Source organism: Columba livia, chromosome 1 (genome assembly GCF_036013475.1).
Source record: "Columba livia isolate bColLiv1 breed racing homer chromosome 1, bColLiv1.pat.W.v2, whole genome shotgun sequence".
NCBI lineage: Eukaryota > Metazoa > Chordata > Aves > Columbiformes > Columbidae > Columba > Columba livia.
Window position 1 is genome coordinate 139217571 of NC_088602.1, and position 24274 is coordinate 139241844.

Below are 24274 nucleotides of genomic sequence, written 5' to 3' on the forward strand. Positions count from 1 at the left end.
GTTCACTGAACAAGCACAGCCATAGTTGAAGCTAGAAAACAGCAATGCCAACTCATATGCAGCCTTTATTCCCTCTCATTTCTTTTTCTCTTGATATGCAGTTCCCACTGCTCACAAGAGTGTCATTGCTGCTGTAATTCCTTAAAACCTAATCTTTCTCCTGTTACCGATCTGGTTGCAGATGATGGCCTAATGACATAAGACTGCCCTTAAGTCAAAATTTTAGCTTACCCTAGAGTGAGAAGTGCTCTGATTTGTGAAGCCCAGCCCTTGAAATTCAAGGTTAATTATGCTGCTCATCATCCCAAACACTTTCAGAAAAGAGGAGGCACGACTGCAAACATCCCCCAAGTTCAATCCTTTGGCATCCTCACCTTCCACCCAACCGCATTTTTGGGAGAAGAACAGGCTTTGGTCTCTGACTAGGTCTGAACTGAACGGTAAAGCTTTAAAAGTCACATCCCATTTGTCTCTAATGAGACAAGAGTAAAAGGTGCACAGGGGAATTTACAGCATCAGTTGGCAGCTACAAACAGCAGCCTCCACCCTCTTCAAAGACAAAAGACACCCTCCTGTAACCTTTGTACTGCACCAATCTGTAGTAAAAAATACTCTTTGCCCTCCTCATTTGAGGGCACACACCAAAAGCTATATTTTTTTTTTTTAGATCCTGCACAACCCTGAGATTGTGTTTTCTCACTGAATTCTTTCTTCATTATTATGGAAGTTTACATCTCAGTAATAAAGAAAACACTTTAAAATTAATCATAGCTCTTGCAAAAGTAATTCTTAATCACACAGAATTCCTACCAAATGTATTCTGCTTTCTTCTTTTCAATGAGCACAAGACATTCCTTCTGGATTGGCAGGTCACAGTCACAGAAAACAAAGATTTGACAAGCCTACACATGCAACTGTTTCCAATATCTGCATATTGTACATGAAGCAGCAGAATCTGAAGTGATAACAATGAGTCCATTGTAAGACTGAGAAAAGCTAATGGGACCCAGAGAGTTAAAAACTGGCTTCAACCAACCATAATTGAAATTCCTTATGTGAAAAGGAACCAGAAAGTCTAGTTTTATCTTTGCAATTCTAGCAATAACAGAGGAGGTACAAAATGTTAAAAATAAGAAAAGAGCAAGTTGTTCAAATTACTGGAACAGTGTGAATGCTTGATGATGCTTAAACTAATGAGGGGAGAGCAACAACGTGAAAATTATAAGACACACAAGCTGTAGAAACTGTTTTCTCTCAGCACAGCTCTGGCACCAAGAAAGCCATTGTAACTGTGGCTAAGCAATACAAGGCTGGGAGTTAAAACATGTTTATAAACAAGTATCAACGAAGCAAGAAATAACTGTATTTGAGATAATGACAAAGTAATCCTAGCCATTACCTGACACTTGTACCCCATGAATCACATTAATTTTCATCCCCCAATTCAAATGCTCCATAAATCTGCTAAATCAGATTTCAAAATTTGAAAAGGATAGATACAGTTGTGAATATTTAAGCATTAACAAACATGGCCCCGGACCACAGAGTAACCAATATTTTCAGATGTAACAGGTTGCTCACTGTTACCTTATTCCTGTAATATTATTTCCCAGCCTTTCTGAAGTAATCTGCAGAAAAGCACAAGTACCTGCAGCAATACACACTGTACCTCCTGCCAAATACAGTCAGCAAAACCAGGGAAGGCACGCTCTGTCAGTAACAAAGGCAGCAGACAAAGACATGGGAGAAATACAACCAAAGAATGTTAAAAAATCATCATATTTCAAACCATCTCTGTTGAACATGGAAATGCATAAACTGTGTTACTGACCAGAAAACGTGTGTGTCGGGAAAACCTGGTGGTGGATAGACTAGGTATTTAAGCTTTAATTACTACTGTTATTAGAGACTCGATTATGATATTCCATTGCATAAATTCAATTATATATTAATTTCAACACTGAAAACAAACATTTTCATACCTCTAATAAGCAAGCTGACACTGACAGTAACCCACAGATCAAACACACAAAGTGCTCTGCTGAACTAGTAGCCTGATGAGGCTTTCAGGGAGCTTCAAGCAGACACTTTAACCTTTTCCAGGGTGCAAAGCCCAGCATAGCAGTGCTCTTCTGTCCCTCAATCCTCTAGTGACTCAGATATGCTGCATTTGTGACACTGAATTATTCATTACACTTCTATCAGATAGGGGAACCAAGTCTGTGCTTTTCTTCCCAATGAAGTTTCTCTCTGCCGCAGGGAACAGAGCACCTCCTCAGCTGCATGATTCAGAGCTGCCATGTTTCAGTGCAATTCTTATTAAATTAACTTCTGATCCTGGCTTTCTTGTCACCCTATTTGACTACTTAAGGAGAGTTCTTCAAAGACTGGAAGCAAGAAAAAGCCGCTCATTAAAAATGCCCCCACAACCCACGCTCTCTTCCTGAGTCAGGAGTTTACGACGGTGACACTGTGAGGATGTTTCAGCTGCACGCTCGCTTTGCCTCAGACACAAATTTACTCTGGAAATAGAACAAAATATGAAAGCATCTCCACCTCAAATGCTCATTAGCCTGCCAAGTATGTCACGAGCATATTCCAGCCGGAATCAGTGTTGTGTGAGAAAGATGTTCTTGTCAAACCTGTGGCAATATTCTTCTCTTCGCTTTTGCCAAGCAGTCTGTCACAGCACATGTAGGAAATGGAGATGGTCTTTGCAAACGATGCATCATGAGCAGAGGCTGTCAGCAGCTCCTTTACCTTCATGTATTTAGAGAACCAAAGATCAGCAAAATAGCATGAGAGCACACAGGAATTTCTGAGAAGGATAATTGTAAAAGGAAAGCCAAATCTTTGCATTTAAGATGTTGAGCTCCTTACAGAAAATCATAATAACAATCCAATAATGCCAGTGTTCCTCTTTCATGTTTCAAAATGAGAGCAACGTGTTTATGCTGTCCTCTTCCACAGAAGCCACAGTTCCTACTCAGTGCAACACTTCCACGCATTTTGCACAACAGAAGAGTTGATGCAGAACAGTCTCTGTATTGACTTGCACATGTTGCAGTCATTGTTTGTTCCCATATACTATCCATGTACAAGGAGAGAATTTATTTGGCAAAAAAAATGTTGTGTTTTTTTTTTTGCCATTTGTTTCTCTGATGCATTCAGATGGTGATGTGGAACTGCTATGAAGTATACCAAACAACTCTTCTGGACACATCCTGTTTCTTTACAGTGTTGAAAAAATAAAATAACATTTTAAAAAAGCAGCACTGCTCTAAAATATACAACAGACCAACAGCCACAGCAATGTAAGATTTTAAAAACTTGCATTTCTGCTAGATGCTAAGTTCGGGTTGTCAAATCTTCCAGCCAGACAGATGGTGGCAGTGAATCAGAGATTCAGCTTGGAAAATCCTGTGATTTTCAGAGAGAGACACGTGCCTGAAGTCATTTAGCTTCAGAAACTAACTGATCTCCCACCACAGTCAATATCTGTTGTGTCACACGTCCAGATGCACATAAACGTGTAAACCATGGCTCCTGTACAGTTCTGTTTCTGAAGTTGCAGCCACAATATCAGCAGCTTCAGCTTTCTGAAGCCTTAGCCTGAATGCCTACCCCATGCATTTGGCAGCAACTCTGCTCCTCTACAATTATAGGACACAGAAGAAAACAGGACCTACTCCAAAATTTAGGCAAGCTCAGAAAATATATCAACAGCGTCTTCAATTTATCTTTCTTATTGCTTAGCCTTATAAACAGAGCACCCTTTTCAGGTGGCAAGACATGATGCAAGGCTGCAGGGGTTAATACAACCCTGCTCGTGTGTCACTGAAGTTTTATTTCAGTTTCCCTACCCATAAATGGAAAGTTGCTTAGGCCAGGGGTCTATAAAGCAGATAATTTTAAAGGCCTTTTAAAAATAAATTAAAAGTTACAGAGAAATTTACCAGCAGTTGCCTCTGTTAACACCATACTGGCATCTTCCACAGTCCCATAAGAAAGTAAAGCTCCTCTCTACAGAAAGATTAGCAGCGTGCAGCTGTAACAAAGCATAATCCTTATAAATGCCTTTTGCACTGGAAAGAGCCAGAAATATTATATGAAATCTTGATCTAATAATGTTTTATAATCAGAATCTCAAGTCCAACCACTTTAAACTTTAAAGCTCTATGTTATGGCACGATATGGGACCCTTTGTAAGTGAAGATTGGGGCTTAAAATTGTCCAGTAGGTCACATCAGCTGATGTGTAAGGCAGCAGCAAAGGAGTTTTTCAAGTCTTGACTTAACAGTGCATAAAGAGCGATAAGTCAAAGGGTTTCCACCTTAAAAAGGCCTAATAAATCCCTTCACCTTGAGAAAAGCTCCGCTCCACAGCACCCTGCTGTACAGATCCTGACAGATGGGGTCTGTGGTTTTGCTTAAGGACACTAAGAAGTATCTTCAAAACGTGGCAACAAAAACTGCAAGATTGTTGTTGTGACACGCCAAGGAAACCCAGAGCTGAATGCAGTTCTCTGGGATCCAAGAGTCTGTGTAACAGCTACAGCCCAAAATTCAATACAGAAGTTCTGCCCTGGCACACACCATATTAAGAGCTTAATTTCTGTTTCACCTGTACATGCACAGTTTAGAAATTGGTGGAGTGGAAAAGATAAACAAATGGAAAGTTGTTTAGGCCAGGGGTCTATAAAGCAGATAATTTTAAAGGCCTTTTAAAAATAAATTTAAAATTATAGAGAAATTTACCATCATCACCTATTGAAATACACCAAATTGTGATAATTATTACTTCAAGCTGTTGTAACTAAGCTGCATCCAAAGCCCTTCTCATTCAACCTTAAAACTGCGCAGAAAATCTAATCTTAATCTATCAGGTTTTTTTCTCCTTATCCTTTACTACACTTCAACTTGAAATCAAAAGCTATTGCTGACACTCTTCAGCTCCAGTAAACACAGAAAAATAAAAAAACCAACCACAAGCAGGAATGATTTTTAATCACACAGGATAGCCATCAAAACCTGGAAACCGTTTGACAAATTAACACTTGTTTCTCGTTGACATGAATCATCACACCATGACATGCAAATGATGTGAACAAGCTGCATGAGCTCGTCATCTCAGAAGACAAACATCACCATTGTCAGCATTCAGGAAAACAGCCCCTCCCCACTCAATTCATTTCTGTTGTCATTGTCATCAGTCCTACAGAAGATTACTGTCCTCAAAGCCGTGCAGATCTCATTTTCATGTATATAAACCAATGCTCTCAGACATCATAGGACAACGATTCACCTCCCATGTCTCTGCCAGCATTCTTCAGCCACAACCTGCTACAGCCAAGCAAATGCAGAGCAAATACATGGCATCTATGGAAGAACTACAATGAACTTGCTTCAGTATACACCCAAGCTACAAAGAGACCCACTTCTACAATTACCTAATGGTTAAATTCTGTGTAGACCGTGGAGAAATCATCACCAGGCCATTCAGCACAGCCTGGGCACAAGACAGGACCCAACAGTGCAGCTCTGGTTCTAGCCCTTCATGGTGCCAAGCAACTCCGAACCTCTCCCTTTGGTCTGCCTTTTCAGAGTCCACCTCTGGGGATGTGAATGAGAGCACACAGTTTGGTGGGTGACAGGGATGTTTGAAGTTGTATTTACCTTCTATAAATATCTCTAGCTTTTTTCTCCATAAATATCTCTAGCTTTTTCCACTTTTAATGATATGACTTTGGTATTTTGACACCCATCTGTCAAGAAAGAATGGCCAAAACCATACAGGAAAATAAAACTTGTCATAATTCAAAGAGGAGGGGTATTTGTTTGGTGTTGCACAGGACAGGCTCAAAAATAAGATGCAAGAGGAGTCATTTAATTCAAACAGGAGGAAAGCTGAACAGATACCAAAGAACCACCGAACTATGAAGTTTCACAAAGCATCTGAAGTATTTCAAAGCCACAGGAAAGGCTAATTTCTCAGAGGCTAATCAAAATGCAAACAGTCAAGGGGGAGTTATAAGATACTGTGTGTGCTATAAGGTAAACTCCTCGTCTTAGTTGTTACAGCAAGCAATTAATGCTGATTGCGTAATAACTACCACTCTCAAAAATAAGAATTATTTATGATGCTTTTAGGAGGCTTAAATAAAGCTTCGAGAGCAAATACAAGTGTTTATTTCACTGTCTCCTCTCCATGAAGGGTTCAAACACTTTAAACTGATTAATAAGTTAAACAGAGATTGATCGGGGTCTGTGAATGTATCTAAGCGAGCAGGCTTCCTCTGAGGTTCATCTTCCTTGTTGGGAAGGACAAGAGTTTAAACCACCTATGCTTTTATTAAGCTGAACGAAGCCACAATGTTGTTTGATGTGAAACAGGGACAGTCATTTAAACAACAATCAGGATGAAAGCTTACTCAAAAGCTCTTAAAACTCCAAGCATGCTGGATGAAGATTACTAAACCACTAACCTGACTGAGAAAGAATATTTTGCCATCTTCTCCTCAGTGATTGTAATGATGGAACTTGGAGGGGTGGGGGAAAGAGAGAAGATAGTTCTGTCTATTTCCTGTATCTCCAACAAAAATGTAGGAAAATCTTTTTGTATCCTTTTCTCAAGGGAATTAGCAACTATGGTTCTTTATATCAACACATTTAAACCCAGAGAACTCTGGTATATCTGGTTGAAAAACACCCACATACACCATTAGTATACATCTGTGGTTCAACAACAATGTAAGTTATCTACATATGTCAATAAGTTAAGCACAGTCTTTTCTTTATCTTCCTGCTTTTGATCATCTGCAGCCAACTCCTTAATTCGCACTAAAACCATATTTTTGCTTCTGTTTCACCCAACTATGATAAAAACTGCCATGAAATGCTGGGAAGTTTCTCAGAACTTTAATGAGAAAATAGCTGTGCAGCAGCACTAGGGTACTTGATTATGTGTTCAACAGAAGGGCATATTGTTTTAAATGTACATTATAAAAATACAGTCATTTCTCCACTGTTTGTCACTACTGTATTCCAGTTCCAAGAGACTGTATGTACTCTGCTACCAAGTACCCAATAGGTGTTCATTTCTGATACTCTGGTATCTCAGGAAGGGTTCTTCTAGAAATACCAGAGTGACCATCTTCCTCTTCTTTTATTTCTCTCTTTCTATAAACTTTCAATTTATTAATATAAATTATCATAATTGAAAAACAAAACAAAAATCAGCATGGATGTCCTCCCTTCCCCGCTAAACACAGGCTGATCAACATAAAAGCTTCCCAAAAAAACCACACAAACTCTCTGATCTCCTCAAGTATGCGCTAGTAAAGCTCGCTCATACTGCTGCTGATGTTCACAGTGTTAACCACGGAATTTCTTCCTATGGGCCAGTTTTGCATAACTTCTTGTGGTGGGCAGAGCTGGGATTCCTTATCCTTGGTCTGTAGTTCTTCAGATGTTTCAGGTACCCCAGAACACCGAATCCCACATTACCTTAAATTTCTTAGATTAAAATATATCATTACTTACCTTTTTCCCCTCTGTACTATCACCACTGACATAGGACAGTTTTCGACGGACATAGAAGAGCATATCATCTTGCCGGGGGGCCCATTTCTCCATAAAGTACGTTGAAAACATCCAAGTCCAGAATACAATCCGGTCATCTTTGAAACAACCTAAGAGGCATAAAAGAAAGGAGAAATAAGGGTTGTAGAATTAGCATGTCACATTCAATTGTGCTTAAGACAACACCTGAAATCTTTGCTACACATGGTGCAGCCAAGCCCATCCATAGCAGAAATACTCAGCTCAGAGTAAGTTTTTCTAACATATACAGCGTAGCTGTCATTCAGCATGAACTCACAACCCACCTATGGCCATTGTTGACCAAAACCATCTTCTAGCAATCAATCTGCTCCCCTGCAGAACAAACACAAATCAGGGGCCATGAGTATACCCTGGATATGCCTGTGCCACAGAGAAATACAAGACCAGCGCAGCAAGCCAGAATCCATCAGAGAAGCACTCAAAGAGTAAATTCAAAGGCATGTGATGCCAATATATGCTCCACTTAATGACATGAGGCCCTTAGCTGCCAACAGGTTTATATATGCTCTCAGGGAGTATAGCAAATCCTTCAGAAACTAGCAGCTGACATCTTCCTTAAATCATATATAGGAACAAGAATGTACCTGTGCAGGCGCAACTGTAATTCACCCTCTCTCTGAGAAGGAACAAAACCCATCCCTTTCTCAAAGAAATGAGGAGCTTTAAAGCCCTGAATCCCGATTAAACAAGAAAAAGTAGGAGGAAAAGGGGAAAAACGAGCAACAAAGTCTTTTCCAAGGAGACAATCAGCATCAGCAATAGCATGGCAGTTGTCCTCTCACCAGGCAAAGGAGGTACAGCAGAGATGACATCACATTTTGTGAAATTCTTCAAAGCACTGAACTGTAATAAAACAGCAAAAGGTGCTGCAACTCTTTTGTGCTGTAACACTTGCACACTGTTAAAGACCAAAATTTATAGAAACAAAGAGAAAAGTCACTACTGTGCCTAGTGACACGGCAGCCGAACTTCTCCAGTGCTCCCCACTCCTTGATGCTCCAGTGCTCCTTGATGGAGTAATTGCATCCCCTCCTGAAAGCCCTACCGAGACACAACTGCAGCTGTTAGCCACAGCCTAGCTGTTTAAAAACCTGTGAAGAAACACTGAATAAAAGAATTACATTTCTAAGAAACAGCAAAAGCCTGAAAGGGATGACGGATTGTAGTGTTATGTACAAGACAGGGAGACAGGTGGGGCTGCGTGTATGTACCCACATGCAGCTGACAACCCATCCTCCAAAACATGTATTCTTCACAGCGGCTTATTTCCCTAAAAGCTACACACCGGCTGCCAGACTGGTACACACGTCACTTCCCAGCCCTCAGCTACCACTCAGGTTGGCATGTTTCCTTCCCAGTGGTACGCTGCATGTATGAAATAGTTGTGGAGAAAGAAGAACCTTCATCATAGAATCACAGAATACCAAATTGGAAGGGACCCCAACGATCACCCGGACAAAACTTTCTTGGCAACAGCACACTCTAGACAAGCTGACCCAGCACCCTGTCCAGGTGAATCTTAAAACATTTCCAGTGCTGGGGAATCCACCTCTTCCCTGCAGAGATTATTACAATGGCTGATTGTTCTCATTGTGAAAGATTTCCTGCTTGAGTCCAATCACTCTCCCCAGGAGCAACTTGTACCCACTGCCCCTTGTCTTTTCTGCGTGACTCCTTGTAAAAAGGGAACCTCCATCTTCTCTGAAGCTATTCTGCAAATACTGGAACATGGTGATAAGGTCTCCCCTAAGCCTTCTCTTTTCAAGGCTGAACGGGACATGAGGCATCTTGCAGGAGACAGAAGTGACATTTATTCACAGCAATACCTGGATTAATCTTCAGAAGATTTTCCAGTCAATTGCCAAGAAAGCTGACACATACCATAACCTTGAACACGATTTTTCTTAGATACTGGTGGCTAACTTCAGGGCTTCATAAAGCAACCAATCAATCATTTAATCCACAAGTATAACTCAGCACATTTTCCTACTTCACTGTGTGTGCAATATTTGCAAGCCAAATCTTTTTTTGCCAATCTTTAATTACTGTGGTGTGCAGGAAATTAGACTTTCAAATTTTTTAGCACACAAAGGCATTATTGAAATAAAAGTCTTAGGTCTCTCTAACTAAATCCAAAAGTAATATTGAAGACAAAATGAAATTCCACTGATGGACTGTGTACAGAATGTGTTAACATCAAGTAGGATGGTATTTGAAAATACGCATATAGTTGATTCTACTAAAAAAAAAAAAAAAAAGAAAAGTCTGAGAGAGAACAGAAAAAGGCCAAGATAGTTCCCAGTGCAAGTTAATTCCAGGCCATGCTGCAATTGCTTTATTTGCACGGCTGTAATAAAGTCATTTCAATTACTTAAGGCAGCACAGAACATAATGTGCAGTCATGAATAAAATTCTGCAGTGCACTTAAGTACTGCCCAGTTTTTCCAGCAAAGAGAGGGAATCAATCACTGGAGAGATCAGACAGGGGATGCTGGACATCTGAACCCCCTCCTTTGGGCAGAGCTCAACGGGACAGTGTGGCAAACAGCTGTATCTGAGAGACTACCACATAAGAATGGATTCAAATGTGTTCAAAAGTGTTCAGACTCCCTGAACCAGCCTAAGAAAGGACAGGATTATCATCAGTCAGTATATCCACAGTTAAACACTGAAGGATATACCAGTGACACAAGGACTAATGCCTCTAAACTACCTACCACATGTAGGCTGGAAATTCAAAGCCAATTCCTAGGCATTCAAGCTGTGAAGTTCAGGAGCAGGCCCCTCAGTAGGAATACTGAAGGCAAAAATTCCTACAGCTGTAAAGACAGAATTCAACTTGGTTAAGAAGGTTGATGTGGTGTCAATGACAGTCGAGGATGCTGTGACCTAGTCCTGCCTCTATATTTAGTAAAGAGTAGAAAACAGGGCGTGCATTCATTGTGAGTCATTAATGGTCTCAAAGAAACCTGTTAAATCTCATGGGTTTTGAGTACCTGAATGCCCAGACTTAATTAAATGAGGAGAGGAGACAAAAGGTGGAAAGAGGATTGCCCTGAATTCACCTGGAGTTCTAGGAAAATCAAAGGAAAAAGAAAAACAAAAAAGGAATCTATATTCTGTAAGAACCACCTCTGAAAAAGTTCTGTTGTTGAGAAGTATGCCACTTTGGTTTTGCTTCATGAGTACACAAAATAACCCTACCCAAGCCACACCTAAATATATATAATAATGCTCTTCTACCAGAGTGAAATATTTTTCCCTTATAAAGCAAAAATCACTAAGTTACCTAAACCTAGCAGTATAAAGGAGGGTTAAACAGCTTTAAGATTCTGGCAGTACCTGCAAAAATCTGAGAAGATGTTACACGAGCTGCTTACACCATCAGATACATTTTACACAATAAAGCACAGGAGTTAATATGCTCTTCTGAATGATTTATGAGTGATCATAACAAGGAGAGCAGGAGAGCGGCAGAGCCGGGTAAAGTACCAGGACTTTGTGTGAGCTTATGCCCTTGCTGGGGAACGCAGGACAAATTGATCCAATGTATTCAACGCCAGTCTAAACAGAAAACCAGGGGACATAATACAGGGCAAAACAAAAATCAAAACCACAAAAAACAAAGTTGAAAACCCTTATAGTAATGTTGGATGGCCATCAATTCAAAACCCTGCCTGCAACAGATTAGATGTAAAATCATCCTTCAAGCTTCAGGGACACTTGCAGACATTGCTGTAATTAAAACCAGCCCGAGGATGTTCTAACTGTTCTGACTGCAGCGTCTAAAGGACTTGAAGCTAAAAAGAGACAAATCACTGCAACACAGCTGCTTTTATTGTATTTCAGTAGAAGCAGAAAGGATGGGGAACAGCACACAGAAGAATTAGCCTTTAAAATCAACTATTAAATGGCATTAACTTGGAAAGGAGACTAGAAAATTTGTAATTGTAATTCAGAATTCTTAAAACTTCAGAGGTCGAAAAATCTATTCCAATTTCAAGCCAGAAACTGTCAGATCCAATTTATCTGTTCAAACTTGCCTTCAACTCCTAGATTAATAAAAGTAAAGCATTATTTTGGTGGTTTACATCATCTCACTGGAAGCCTTCCAGTTTTGCCAAGAAGAAGCTTGGAAACTGCGTTCAAAACTGCTTTGGGTAATGGTTTTGAAACTGTCAGGCGAACAGCCCAGCAGACAAAGTTATTATTGTTTAAAACCATTACCCCTTGTCTGATTGCAACACGCCCTACTAAAAAGTTTGTCCCCATCATTCTTATAAGCCCCCTTTAAGTACTGAAAGGTTGCAATAAGGTCTCCCTGGAGCCTTCTCTTCCCCAGGCTGAACAACCTCAACTCTCTCAGCCTGTCCTCACAGCAGAGCTGTTCCAGCCCTCTGATCATCTTGGTGGCTCCTCTGGCCCCTCTCCAACAGGTCCATGTCTTTCCTGTGCTGAGGGCTCCAGAGCTGGACACAGGACTCCAGGTGGGTCTCACCAGAGCGGAGCAGAGGAGCAGAATCACCTCCCTGGACCTGCTGGCCATGCTACTTTTGATGCAGCCCAAGATACAACTGGCCTTCTGGGCTGCAAGTACGCATTGCTGGCTCATGTCCAATCTTTGATCCACCAGTACCCCAAGTCCTTCTCCGCAGGGATACTCTCAATCCCTTCATCCCCCAGCCTGTATTGATGCAGGGGGTTGCCCCAACCCAGGTGCTGGACCTTGCACTTGGCCTTGTTGAACTTCATGAGGTTCACAAGGGCCCACTTCACAAGCTTGTCCAAGTTCCTCTGGATGGCATCAATGCCCTCAAGCGTGTCAACTGCAGCACTCAGCTTGGTGTCATCCATGAACTTGCTGAGGGTGCCCTTGATCCCACCATCTACATCATTGATGAAGGTATTAAACAGTACTGGTCCCAAATTTCCCCTGTGAGACACCAGTTGTGCACCAATCTCCATCTGGATATTGAGCCATTGACCACTATTTCTCAGACCCTTCCACAGCACCCTGTTGAGGGGTCTCAGCTGCACTCGAGATGGTAGGGCTCAGAGAGCAGTTCCATTCCCGTTACCTGCCACCCACCGAAGAAGTGGACACACACAGCTCACAGTTGGATTGCTGATGACCTTATATCTCCTCTGTTATAGTCAATCTGGCTTCTATCCACCTGGCAAGGACTGAAATAAATAAGAGACCAGTTTCTATAGCCCAGACAATAATGAGTTGGCTGCAGCTTGCTGTCATGTTGGTCCATTGCCTTTTGCACAACACTCAGAAGATGTGCACACACAAATACACACCATAGTTAAGCTGGAAGTTACTTATATGCCTGGCACTTAAAAGGCCTTAAAGCTTTGACTTCAGTAACTGGGGAGACCTTTTAAAATGCTAACAGTTTTATTTTTGCCAGAGAAGAATCTGAGCCTTCTGCAACACCAGAATTAGATTATATTTGAAAGGGAATCAAATTCCATCTATAGTTGAGAGGATGTAGCAAGATAGCTTCCCAAAAACACTCCTCCCCTAACAAATTCTGCTTCTAAATTAATAAAATGGAATCAAGAGTTCAGACTATAAATCTTAATACACTAAAAGTTGATTATATAATTATGAGACCTTTGTAATGAATAAATCCTAATTACAACAATTTACTCTAATGATTCATTTACATGGATTTTATCCTCATTAGAAGCAAGATTTATGCCAGCTGCTATGTAATAAATGTCTTTCTTTTTACCTATTAGATTTTTATATTGAGCATTCATTCTGGGGAACTGACTCTAGATCCACATAAGAAGTTGGTTTGTGTTTTTTTTTTTTTTTTAAATTAATGCTTTCAAATACAATCAGCGGATAAAGAGAACTGTCAGCATATTATTTTGCTTCAAAAGAATAGAAGAAAAGATTTCCGATTTGGTGGATAATCATTCTTTCAGCATGTACTGCTCAGAGCTTGGAGGAACAATAATTTTGGCTAGACAGTGTTTCTTCCTACGCTTTTATTCCTTTAGCCTGCCATGAGCTGCTCTTAACTGTGAAACATCATAAAACTTGTTTCATCTAATTCTGCCACAGTACTATTATCTGTAAAATGAGTATCCTTAGATGTTTAGGGGTTAATCAAACGTTCATGAAGATCTTTACAGCCCCAGCATGGAAAGTAAACTAGAGTTCTGAGTGATTCACATTATAGTTAATTTTTGTTTTGAGTTTAGCCAAGTATTCTGCAAGGACAATATGATAAGCATTTCACACAGATTAAAGCTACCTTTGATATTAAAAAACTATAATATGACTGCATAAAATCAGAATGGATGTTCCCTGTTCAGTGACAGTTGCCAGCGAGACACATCATTAGAAATCTGAAGTTCAGTCTTCTTCCCATGCCTACATAAAAGGACTCCATTTAGTCCCTAGAGTTTGACCTTGTACAAACACAGGACTTCACCAAACTTTCAGAATTTCAGTGGCACCCAACCATTTTGAGAGCAGGTCACACATTACCCAATGAAAAGCCCCAGAGCACAACCTTGCAGCAAGTTATTGTTTCATAAAGACGGGGGCTGGGAAAGGAGCACCACCACAGATGCCACATGTAATGACACAGCACAGCGAGAAGTGCGCTTCTGCAAGCACGCAAGCCCTAAATCTGCCAGAAAACACAACATACACTTTCAACGTAAGTTTTTCTGGCAGAACTCTAGCTAGAAAAGGAAGGCATAATGGTAACAGCAGTGACAGGGACAAGACAGATGCCACACGTTAGGCAACCCACTCTGCCACAGACACAACCCTCCTCTTTTCCTCACTCTAAAATGGAGGTAACCATTCCCCTATCCCATTGTGTGTGGCATGCACACATCCATCAATAAAACACAAAGAGGATAAGCAGATTTTGTCTGGAGCATCTTTCTTATGAGGAGAGACTGAGAGAGCTGGGTCTGTTGAGCCTGGAGAAGAGAAGCTGAGAGAGGATCTCATTTATGCTTATAAATATCTCAAGGGTGGGTGTCAAGAGGATGGGACCAGACTCCTTTCAGGGCTGTCCAATGACAGGATGAACGGCAACGGGCAAGACTGAAGCACAGGAGGTTTCATCTAAACAGAAGGAGAACCTTCTTTACTGTGAGGGTGCCAGAGCACTGGAATAGGCTGCCCAGAGAGGTTGTGGAGTGTCCTTCTCTGGAGACATTCCAAACCCGCCTGGACACATTCCTGTGCCATCTGCTCTGGGTGAACCTGCTTTAGCAGGTGTGTTGGACTAGGTGATCTCCAGAGGTCCCTTCCAACCCCAACCACTCTTTGATTTTGCGATTCTGTAACACAATTTAAGATAAAAGAATCATTTTATAACAAATACAACACACACTTCTTTACCAAGACAGTAGTTTACAAGAAGGATTGATGGAAACTGATGTGAAGTTGAATGAAGAAGAGCAGTCTAAGCCAAACAGAAATATTGCTGCTCTTCCCTTTCTTTCCATGGGCTTTTGAAGAATACATGCTCTATCATGCTTTCAACGGTGTACACATATATTAGAATTTTTTAAAGCTTTATAATTGATTTAAACCTTGGCTTCTTAGCATATCTATAAGGGAGGTGACAAAATTTGAGCTTCAAGCATTGAGTCATCAATGTTAAAAGGCTTAAAAAAACATTAGGCCAATTACCCTTAGAGCTGCTGTGCCATATTTATTCATTTGCCAATAGATGATATCACCTCTCTCATTTATCACCTTCTCTAAGCACAACTAAATGGTTGGCATCACTGCGATCCCCAGAATCAACACGCAGTTTCACTACACACCTTAAATTTAAAACCTGTTTTCACCAGATAATAGACTCAAAGGCCCAAAATAACATGAGGCAGAAGCTGCCACTTGGATCAAAGACAAATGTGCTCCTCTGTGTGGAGAGGGAAAGATAAACACATTTCTATATCCAGGAATAGACTATAAAGTCTTCCATTAAGGCCTGTGAACATTTCAATGAAATAACAGGTCCAAAACACTTGAGATTCAGAGAAATTGAGCTCATTTTCAACTGATAATTTCCACTTCCTAAAACACAGAAATGACTCAGAGCTGACTAAACATAAATTGTGCTTAAGCCTTATGCTGAACTAAATAGCAGGTAAAATGTAATTCTGTTCTAAACATCACAGTTTATCCTATCCAGTAATAGTTTCCCTCCTAAACCACAGAGATTTAACTTTGAAACTCTCTATAGAACTCAAGCCACAGTTGTAGTGATGCAGCTTCATGGTCTGCACTTGCAAAGCACCTGTCAATCACTTCACATGCTTATCCTCTACTTGCAAAGCAATGAAATTGTATCACTTCAGAAAAAATGAAAGAAAATGCCACAATGTAAAACCTTTTGATTCTGAGGATCAAAGTTTAACCTTCAAGTATTTTTGACATTCACTAGTGGTGGCCCTTCATTGCCCCAGGCTCCTCCTGACCCTCAGACTCTGCCTCAAGCCTAAAAAATGCATTTTCCTTTATATAATTAGATATAGACTTTGTCTAGATTCTGAAGCTTTTGCTTTTAGCCCCAGAGGCTATACAATTGGGGTGAAGGCTGACGCATCAAGGGACATGCAGAGATGGTTTTTAGGAAGTACAGATTCCCTTCACCATAACCATACTCCTACCTAACCACTTGCTCTTTCATTGGATGGGATAGGTTTGTGCAATAAATGTTAAGACAGAAGGCTTTGGTTTCAATATAGTATGATTGCCAAACATCGAAGCAGCAGACACTTCACAGACCGTTTGTTACCACAATTTACTACCTCCTTCAACACAGCATGCATGCCAACTACAACCAGTTTCCTGTGTCCCTGGAAAGTATGAAATAGTTCATTTATATTGCAGCATCACTTGGGGTATCATACAAGCTCTTCTGCCTAGAAGAGAATATAATTCATGCAAATTAAACTTTCTCAGTATCTCCCAAGGTTGTTAGGAGTGCATATTCTTCCCAACTAAGAATCATCTATGAATAATTTTGATGCCACAAAATGTACCTTATTGAAATATCCAGTAGAATGGAGACAGACAAGAATCGGACAAAAAACTTTACACCCATCTATCATTTAGCTAAAAGTTCCTTCATTTGTGAACGGTCTGCAGAAAATAGGACAAGGTGCATTACACACAGAAGACATTTCTAATATTGACTATGTTTGCTTGCATTCTGAGAGTAAGAAAACACAAGGATAACAAACTTCCAGACAGGGAAATTATCTGTCTTGAGAGTGACACAGATTTCAGCCTAAAATTTAGAGCAACACTCCCTATAAGATATTAAAAAAATACTTTTTTTTTTTCCTAACTTATTTTTTTAGGAAACATTAAAGCAGTTCCGCCAATGCCATGTTTCTGGAAAGGGTCTAGTGAAACCTGCTTTTTAATAGCTCCAAATTGAAGGCCAAATCCTCAGTTCACTAAACTTGACCATCAAGGCTATAAGGGTGCAAACCTAATGTTGGTCATCCATTGCCTTGGCTCTTACCCATATCAGTAAGACAAGGAAAATTCTGCACATTGATGGATCATTTTTCAGTGCTCTAATGCCACCAGATTACCCCAAACTGTAAAAAAAGAGCAAGTAACATTATACGCATCAACAATCAGCAGATGTTCTACACTTTTTGGCAAAAAAAGTTCATTGAAATTAGGCTTCAGAGTGGTATTGATGTCTCGGTTCTTGAGCTTTGACATATTTGAATAAGTAATTTGAATCAGTTTTGCTGCTATATGATTTTAAATGTAATGATTTACTGCCTAGACCTTAGGATTAGTATTATGTGGAGAAGCTCTCTTGGTTGAACTTTCGGTTGAAATTTATCTCTCACCTGAAGGATAGAAAGGAAGACAGACAAGAAATTCAAAGCTTTGGTGGCCAAAGGATGAAAGATTGCCAAGATGGAAACACAGGGTATAGGAAGTAGGCGAAAGGATCACAACCTCCAACTCAAAAAACACCCCCTGCTCAGAAAAGCTGATCACTCATTGAGCATGCATGGCAGAATAAAGCCGACTGTTACCTTTAAACTGAAGTGAGAAATGTTTAGGGCAATGAACTTTGAGTAGGCATAAACATGCATAAGATGTTAGGAACGGTTAAAAGCTGAAATGTATAAATATGTAAGCCAGCTTGCCTCTGGTGTGGCAGCCTCGCCTGGCACCCTTTTCTGCACAGAACTGTAAATAAAGTAAATACCTTGACTGTGCGTGTGAACCGGTATCTGTGCGCTGGGTAATGATCCCACCTTTTGGAACAACAGTATTTCCTGAGCTTTTTAGGCTGACTATTGCAATGATGAACTTAGCAGCACAGACAGGATAAAAATACTGAAGGTACATGACAAAGGGTGAATATTTTATGGATAAGGACCTACAGGTGCAATTAAATCCCTTGAACATGACAGTGACCAACTACTCCTACATTGCAAAAAATCCTAAAGAAACACAAATGTTTGAGGAATAAATATCATCTAATAATGCACTTCTTTCAGTGAAATCAAAGATAATAGTTTTTTCACACTAGTGTTAAACAGTGTTTGCCAAAAGGTAGCTATGGGATAACGCATAGCACACCCAAGTCTCACCCTAATGCTTGGCAGCTGGATCTTTTGCTGCATCTTAAACCATTAAGTTTTTTTGTTCTTTCTAGAACCTTGGAATTACCCTAATTTGCCTCAATAACTTGGGGGAAAAAAAAAAGGTCTTATGAATATAGGAAATCCTCTCTGAAACTTGGCTGGTTCTCAGATTTGTTTAATTAATTTTGATATAAAAGAGCTGAGTAGTGTTTTGTTTGTTTGTTTTTGTTGGTGGTGGTTTAAGTATTTTTAGAGGGGTGTTCGTTTTGTTGTGGGTTTGTTTGTTTTAATATTTCATAACATGCAGAACTGACTTTGATAAGGGGAATAAAAGAAAAAGTGATACTGCTTATGTCAAGACTAACTTTGCAACTTCTGGAAAAAGCAGGTTGCAATACAGCCAGCTAGCACGTTCCTGGAGGAAGACAAAATTCCTCTTGCAGCTTTCAGAAAACAAGTGTATTGTCACAGGAACACATTAGCAATACTAGCTCCTGGTTACTAGCAGCAGGTGATAAGTGTATAATTCGGAGGGCAATGACCATGGACAAACATGACAAGTTTTAGAGTACAGTACAGTGCTTTTCCTACAGACAGACATTGCCACAAGCAAGGACAATCCAAGCTTCTCAAAGGCAACAAAGCACACTTACAACAGAAAATGGTAATATCTTAAAAACACATCTAGCTTAGAAATCTAGATCCCATTTCCAAGCAACAGCAAGCACTCAAAGCGTTAGTTTCATGGCAAGTCAAAGTATCTGGGTTTCTAAGTGCCATTTTATTATGGGACATTATTATTGCTGTTATACACACCTCCCTCTGCTTTATCCCTTGGCTTTATTTCAAAAGTCTCATTGTATGTTTCCTTTTCCCTGAAAATACATACAATAAACAATAAAATCAGGATATTGAAACAGCTAAGAGAGAGCAGACAAACGTATAGAATCTTTCAAAACCCAAATACATTCATGCATGGAATCTGTAAATGAATATTTTCTCCCCTTCCAAAGCCCTGAATTTCTCCATAAATATGATTTATTTTAAGCTATTTTCCATAAAAATAAATGAACGCTTTTTTTTTTTTTTTTTTTTTAATGCAAACAAAAGCATCTGGGATGAAAATGAAGGACTAAATAAAGAGAAGGGAAAGGTTACTGGAAATGCTAACAGATCTACTAAGCCAAGATAAAGCCTAACACAAATGATGCCAGATTTTGCAAGCTGTCATCATTACCAGAATTGGTATAAATTCTAGTGCTATTCTAGTAGCTACATACTTAAAATATATGTCACTTAAGAACACAAGATATTAAGACAACTAGTATCAGTATAACAAAAATAACCTTTTAGATGTATTGAATTTCATATACCTCCTCTGGCTACAAAACTGGAATTTTAAATGGACTGTGATTTGTTGTGACTGCACATGGAGATCAGGAGTGACGACTGAATGGCAAATACCTACATCACAAGATCAAACTGGAGTGAAGAAGTCTTTGATTTTTTTATAAAACGTAATGCAAAAGACATGCACGAAATAGCGCTGTCAGTAAACAGGAGTATTTTTTTTTAAACAGCACTAACAGGTAGAAAGCAGTAACAACAGAGGGATATAAACATCCTGGTAGAATAGGATTATGTCTTAAAAATCCTTTAATTCACACACATGCTTTCTCTTTGCTTCTTTAAGTTGCAAAAATACATATAGCTTTTTGTTGGTGGTGGTTGTTTTTTTTGTTTGGTTGGTTTGGGTTTTTGTTTGGTTTGGTTTTAATTTTGTTTTTTCCTTTTGAAGGCTTTGTATTTCTCTAATGGTCATTGAATTCTCCACTAGTATAATAATAATACATGCAATGAAAGCTACACTGACTAAAATAAAAACATTACAAAAGTTAAATGTACCCATCCCTACATCAGTTCCATTTTGTATGCTTTCAGATACTATTTCAATACCTTGTCCAGCCTATTCTGCTTGACATTTGCATGGGTGTCAGTAACTACGCAGCACCCCCATGTACACACCTCCCAACCTGGCACACCTGCATGTTCTGCCTCTGGCTGCTGGGACATGTCAATACCATTTCCCATTCACAGCGTAACAGTGATACCAGCATTAGATGCCAGCTCTTCACAGGCTGAATATCTAAAATTCCTTACACTCAGGCAAAGAATAAGAGAGGATATCCTCCCTGGCTGTTCTTTTTTTTTACTTGGTTGGTTGCAGGGTTTTCTGTTTTTGTTTGTTTGTGGTTTGGTGTTTTTTTGGTTTTTGGTCTGGTGGTTGGGTGGGTTTGTGTTTTTTTTGGTTGATTGTTTTTTTGGCATTTGTTTTTCTTTTTTAGCTTTCTAGCCATAACACTGAGCGACAACCAAGTTTCCTTTCCAAACTTAGTACCTGTAACTGCTCCAATACCTAAAAAACATACTGAGATTTAACTGAACGCTGTTTGCATGTTACCCAGGCTGACCTGAAGCAGAGCATGAATAAAATACAAACTGTGATGATATCATGAACAAGCAGGGAACTAACAGGGCAGAGTCCACAGCACAAGCCTGTTTGCCAAGTAGCCAAAGTAGACTACACAGCGCAGTCAACATCTATTTTGTTGATAAGGTGCCCTATAGCCACTGTAACTTACTCTCAGTGAAAACAGTAAGATACGGGTACAACAGAAGCAATAAAAAGGGGAATACAATTAACCTTTCATCTTCTAACTTCATTTTGTTGATTTTGTCTCCATAAAGCCCAGATTTGTTATGCTATTGCAAAGTCAAATCTACATCCATTTACCCGCCATGCAAGCCAACATCCAGCTTCCTCTGGTGTTTGTGTCACCTGAGACCATGGACCAAACCACAGATGTTTCTGCATCTTTTGGGGAAAACATAGAATCTACCATCAGGCTTTGAATGCCATTTTGACATAAATACTTCTAGCTATGTAGAATTAATGAACTTCTTGAGTCAATTATTCTTAGCGAAACATCACCAAGATTCAGAACATGTGAAAGATCAAAGTAAGAAAAATAACTTAAGGAAGGGAGAATTTAGATTAAAAGCCATAAATACCTAACAATTATTCTACAGCATTTCAACATAGCTGAAAAATACCAGGCATTTACCTGAAAGGCATGTGCTGAGAAGACAAGAGAAATGAAATATTTCTGGTTTTACTAACAAAGACCTCAAACTTTCTTGTTTCTGGTGAAACAAGAACTTCATCCCGTTAGAGAATACACCTAAGAAAACGTAGCTGAATGGGTGGCTGGTGTTTTGGGTACATAGGGCAAAGAGAAAGAAAATGAGCATGGCAGATTAGGGATAAACAGCTTCTGATTTGCTAAAGGGGAAAGAGAGAGAAAAAAAAGAGTTACCACTGAGACCCAGCACTTGGACTTCACAAATTAAAACTTCAATTCATATCTGCTCCCCCATCCAGCTTTGTTTTGCGTAGGAAATCTGACATCTTGATACCTTTGACATATGCATTTCTTTCTGCATGAAAAAACTGAGCTTTCTTCACAGTGTATCACTTGTCAAGCTGTCAAGATGACTAACGTTCACATCACTGCCACATCACTATTGTTGTCCTGTTTGAGCACTAAGAGCATTTGTCAGAAATTTTCTGTCAAATTAAAATACAGAAAATAAAACAGCAGAAATAATTGTGAAATGATCATTGTGAACTGGCTGGAGAAAGAAAAAATAAATCACAAGTTAAGTATGAAATTATCTCTCCTCCAAATATTAACATGGATAATTGTAATACCTGAAATAGAGAAAAAGATATTCCTAAACCTGATATATCGGGACAATCAATTGCCATGAGGAAGACACTTCCATATGTTAGAATTCTGTACAGTTAGATCAATCTCTCAACTAAAATGTGTAATGAAGAAAAAACACAGCCTTCCTCTAGCACAGCACTTACTGAAAATAGCTTAGTGCCCTATTTGGATCTCAAATTTTCTCCTGGGATGAACTAAAGTCCAAATCCTCAACACTAGCACAAGTAGCCTGGGGACAAAAGGGAACATATAAAAGTATCACCTTTCCACCATGGATGTGCACAAGGCAACTCAAAACACATTTATAGAAAAAATTCAAAGGTTGCCATCTATGGCTGATGGTTCCTTTTTCCACCATAAATTACTGCCCCTAGAGCAGGGACAGTAGAATACATGTCAAATTTGCACCTCAACAGCTGTAATTCAGAGTATTAATATGAACTAACATTGATGTATTTTTTTTGTAGCCTACCAGGCTGTAAACACCCGAGGAACAGACTCAGTGACCATTCTGCATCCTCTGCTATGGAAGCAATCATCTCCAGCAGACAGCAGGGTGGACACAGCTGGGGCTGGCAGTCTCTCAAATCCTCTCAGCATGAGTCTGCTGATCATCTACTACATGTCTTTTCACTTTAATTCCAGGTATTTGTTCTCTAGAAGCCCGGGCCAGTAGTCTCACAGATAAGTAGTGCTAACAGGGTAGAACTGACTTCTAGAGCTCACAGAAAAGACAGCAAATTAAAGGCACTAAGCTAATAAAATAATTAGACTCAATATTATCCCAGTCAGAAAAACTGAGATCTCTAGCTTAATGCTTATCCAGAACACAGCTGTACATGAGCCAAGAAATCCATAAAAGGATGTGTAACCTCGCTGCAGTCAAGCAAGTATTGATTTCAAGGAAATCCATACCTACACACTGTGCTATAAAGCTGTAAAGTTATAAATTCAGGAAGTCCTCCCACAGCATCAGTGACTGTTGTTTGTGGCTGGCTTGATACCAATCAAATTGCCTGTAGAGAATCAGAATGGGAAGAAGTTGTCTTCCAACAGAAGTGAGAAAGCAATCAGCCCCCCTTCCTTGCCTTGAGTCTGGGAAGATGAGCTCCTTTCATCTTTTTCATTAGCTTCAGAGAATAAAGAACCTCATGGAGGTAAACAGAAAGGAGACCAGCAGAAGGCACCACTACAGAGAAGCAGATACTGAAGAACTCAAAGGTTTTCTCATGTTGCTTCACCCAGCAGCATAAAGACTAAGTGTCCAGAAAAGTAAAAACTGACTAATAAAAAAAAGTGTATCAATTGTCTTTTCTTCAACCTGCAGGTGATTTTCAACGTTGTTCTCACTTCCTCCTCTTTGAGATGAGATTATTTTACTCAACCCCTAGACATCGCATCAGAAGCCCTGGCAGGTCCCTCTAGCCTTCTACAAAGAATAGCCATGAATGGGCATGTTTGAGCACACATGTTTCTCCCAGATCTATGCATCCCCCTGTCACCAAAGATTTTCCAGTGCTCTGCCCTACCAGACAGGAATGATATAACAGTGTTATATGATGCCACATACATCTTTTCCTGCTCAGGTTGTCAATTGTTTCTGTTTCTCTCTTCAGGTTATCATGCATGCTTATGTTCTTAGCAACAATGATTAAACAGTTTCAAAACCCGAGATACGCCACGTTAAAAGCATCATAAACAACGGAATGAAATCACTGTAGAAACCACAGATGACACAGCAATAAGGAGAGTACCACAAAAAAAGTATAAAGCAAATTTACCATAATTATCTGCACTGAATAAAACAGTTTCGAAAAATGCATCATCTACCCTTGCCACCTGAACATCTTATCCTCAGGTAAGAGAGAGGGTAGGAAAGCCAAACACACAAAAAAACCCTTCCTCTTGAAACTTGCACAGGTAACCGAAGAGCTCGCCCGCGGGGCGGCCCGGGCGCATCAGCACCAGGGACAGCGGCCCGGCGGCCCCGCCCCCGCCTGCGGCTCCAGCCGCTCCCACCGAGGTTTCGGAAATCAACTCCGGCCGACCCCAGCGCCCGGGATTTTCCCCAGGCTCGGGAATCAGCTCCAGCTGATCTCAGCACCCGCGATCTCCCCGGGTTTGGGAAACTTCAAAGTGTCCTAGCCTGAAACGAAAAGTAACCACGTGAAGCCAATCGAGCTTGATGTAACACCCTAAGGATGCTGCGTATGTGGCATCTCTAAGTATATCCCAAAGCAT

At 40.0% G+C, this 24274-nt stretch overlaps 1 protein-coding gene across 2 annotated transcripts in view; it reads right to left on the minus strand.

Annotated features, from left to right (window-relative positions):
- The window catches only part of KIAA0930 (KIAA0930 ortholog), an 88571-nt gene that overhangs the window by 32273 nt on the left and 32024 nt on the right, over window positions 1-24274 (minus strand). For both annotated transcript variants that reach the window (XM_065033060.1, XM_065033053.1), the window contains exon 2: window positions 7542-7690. In XM_065033060.1, the coding sequence (XP_064889132.1) occupies window positions 7542-7690 (149 nt within the window). The remainder of the gene's footprint in view (window positions 1-7541; window positions 7691-24274) is intronic.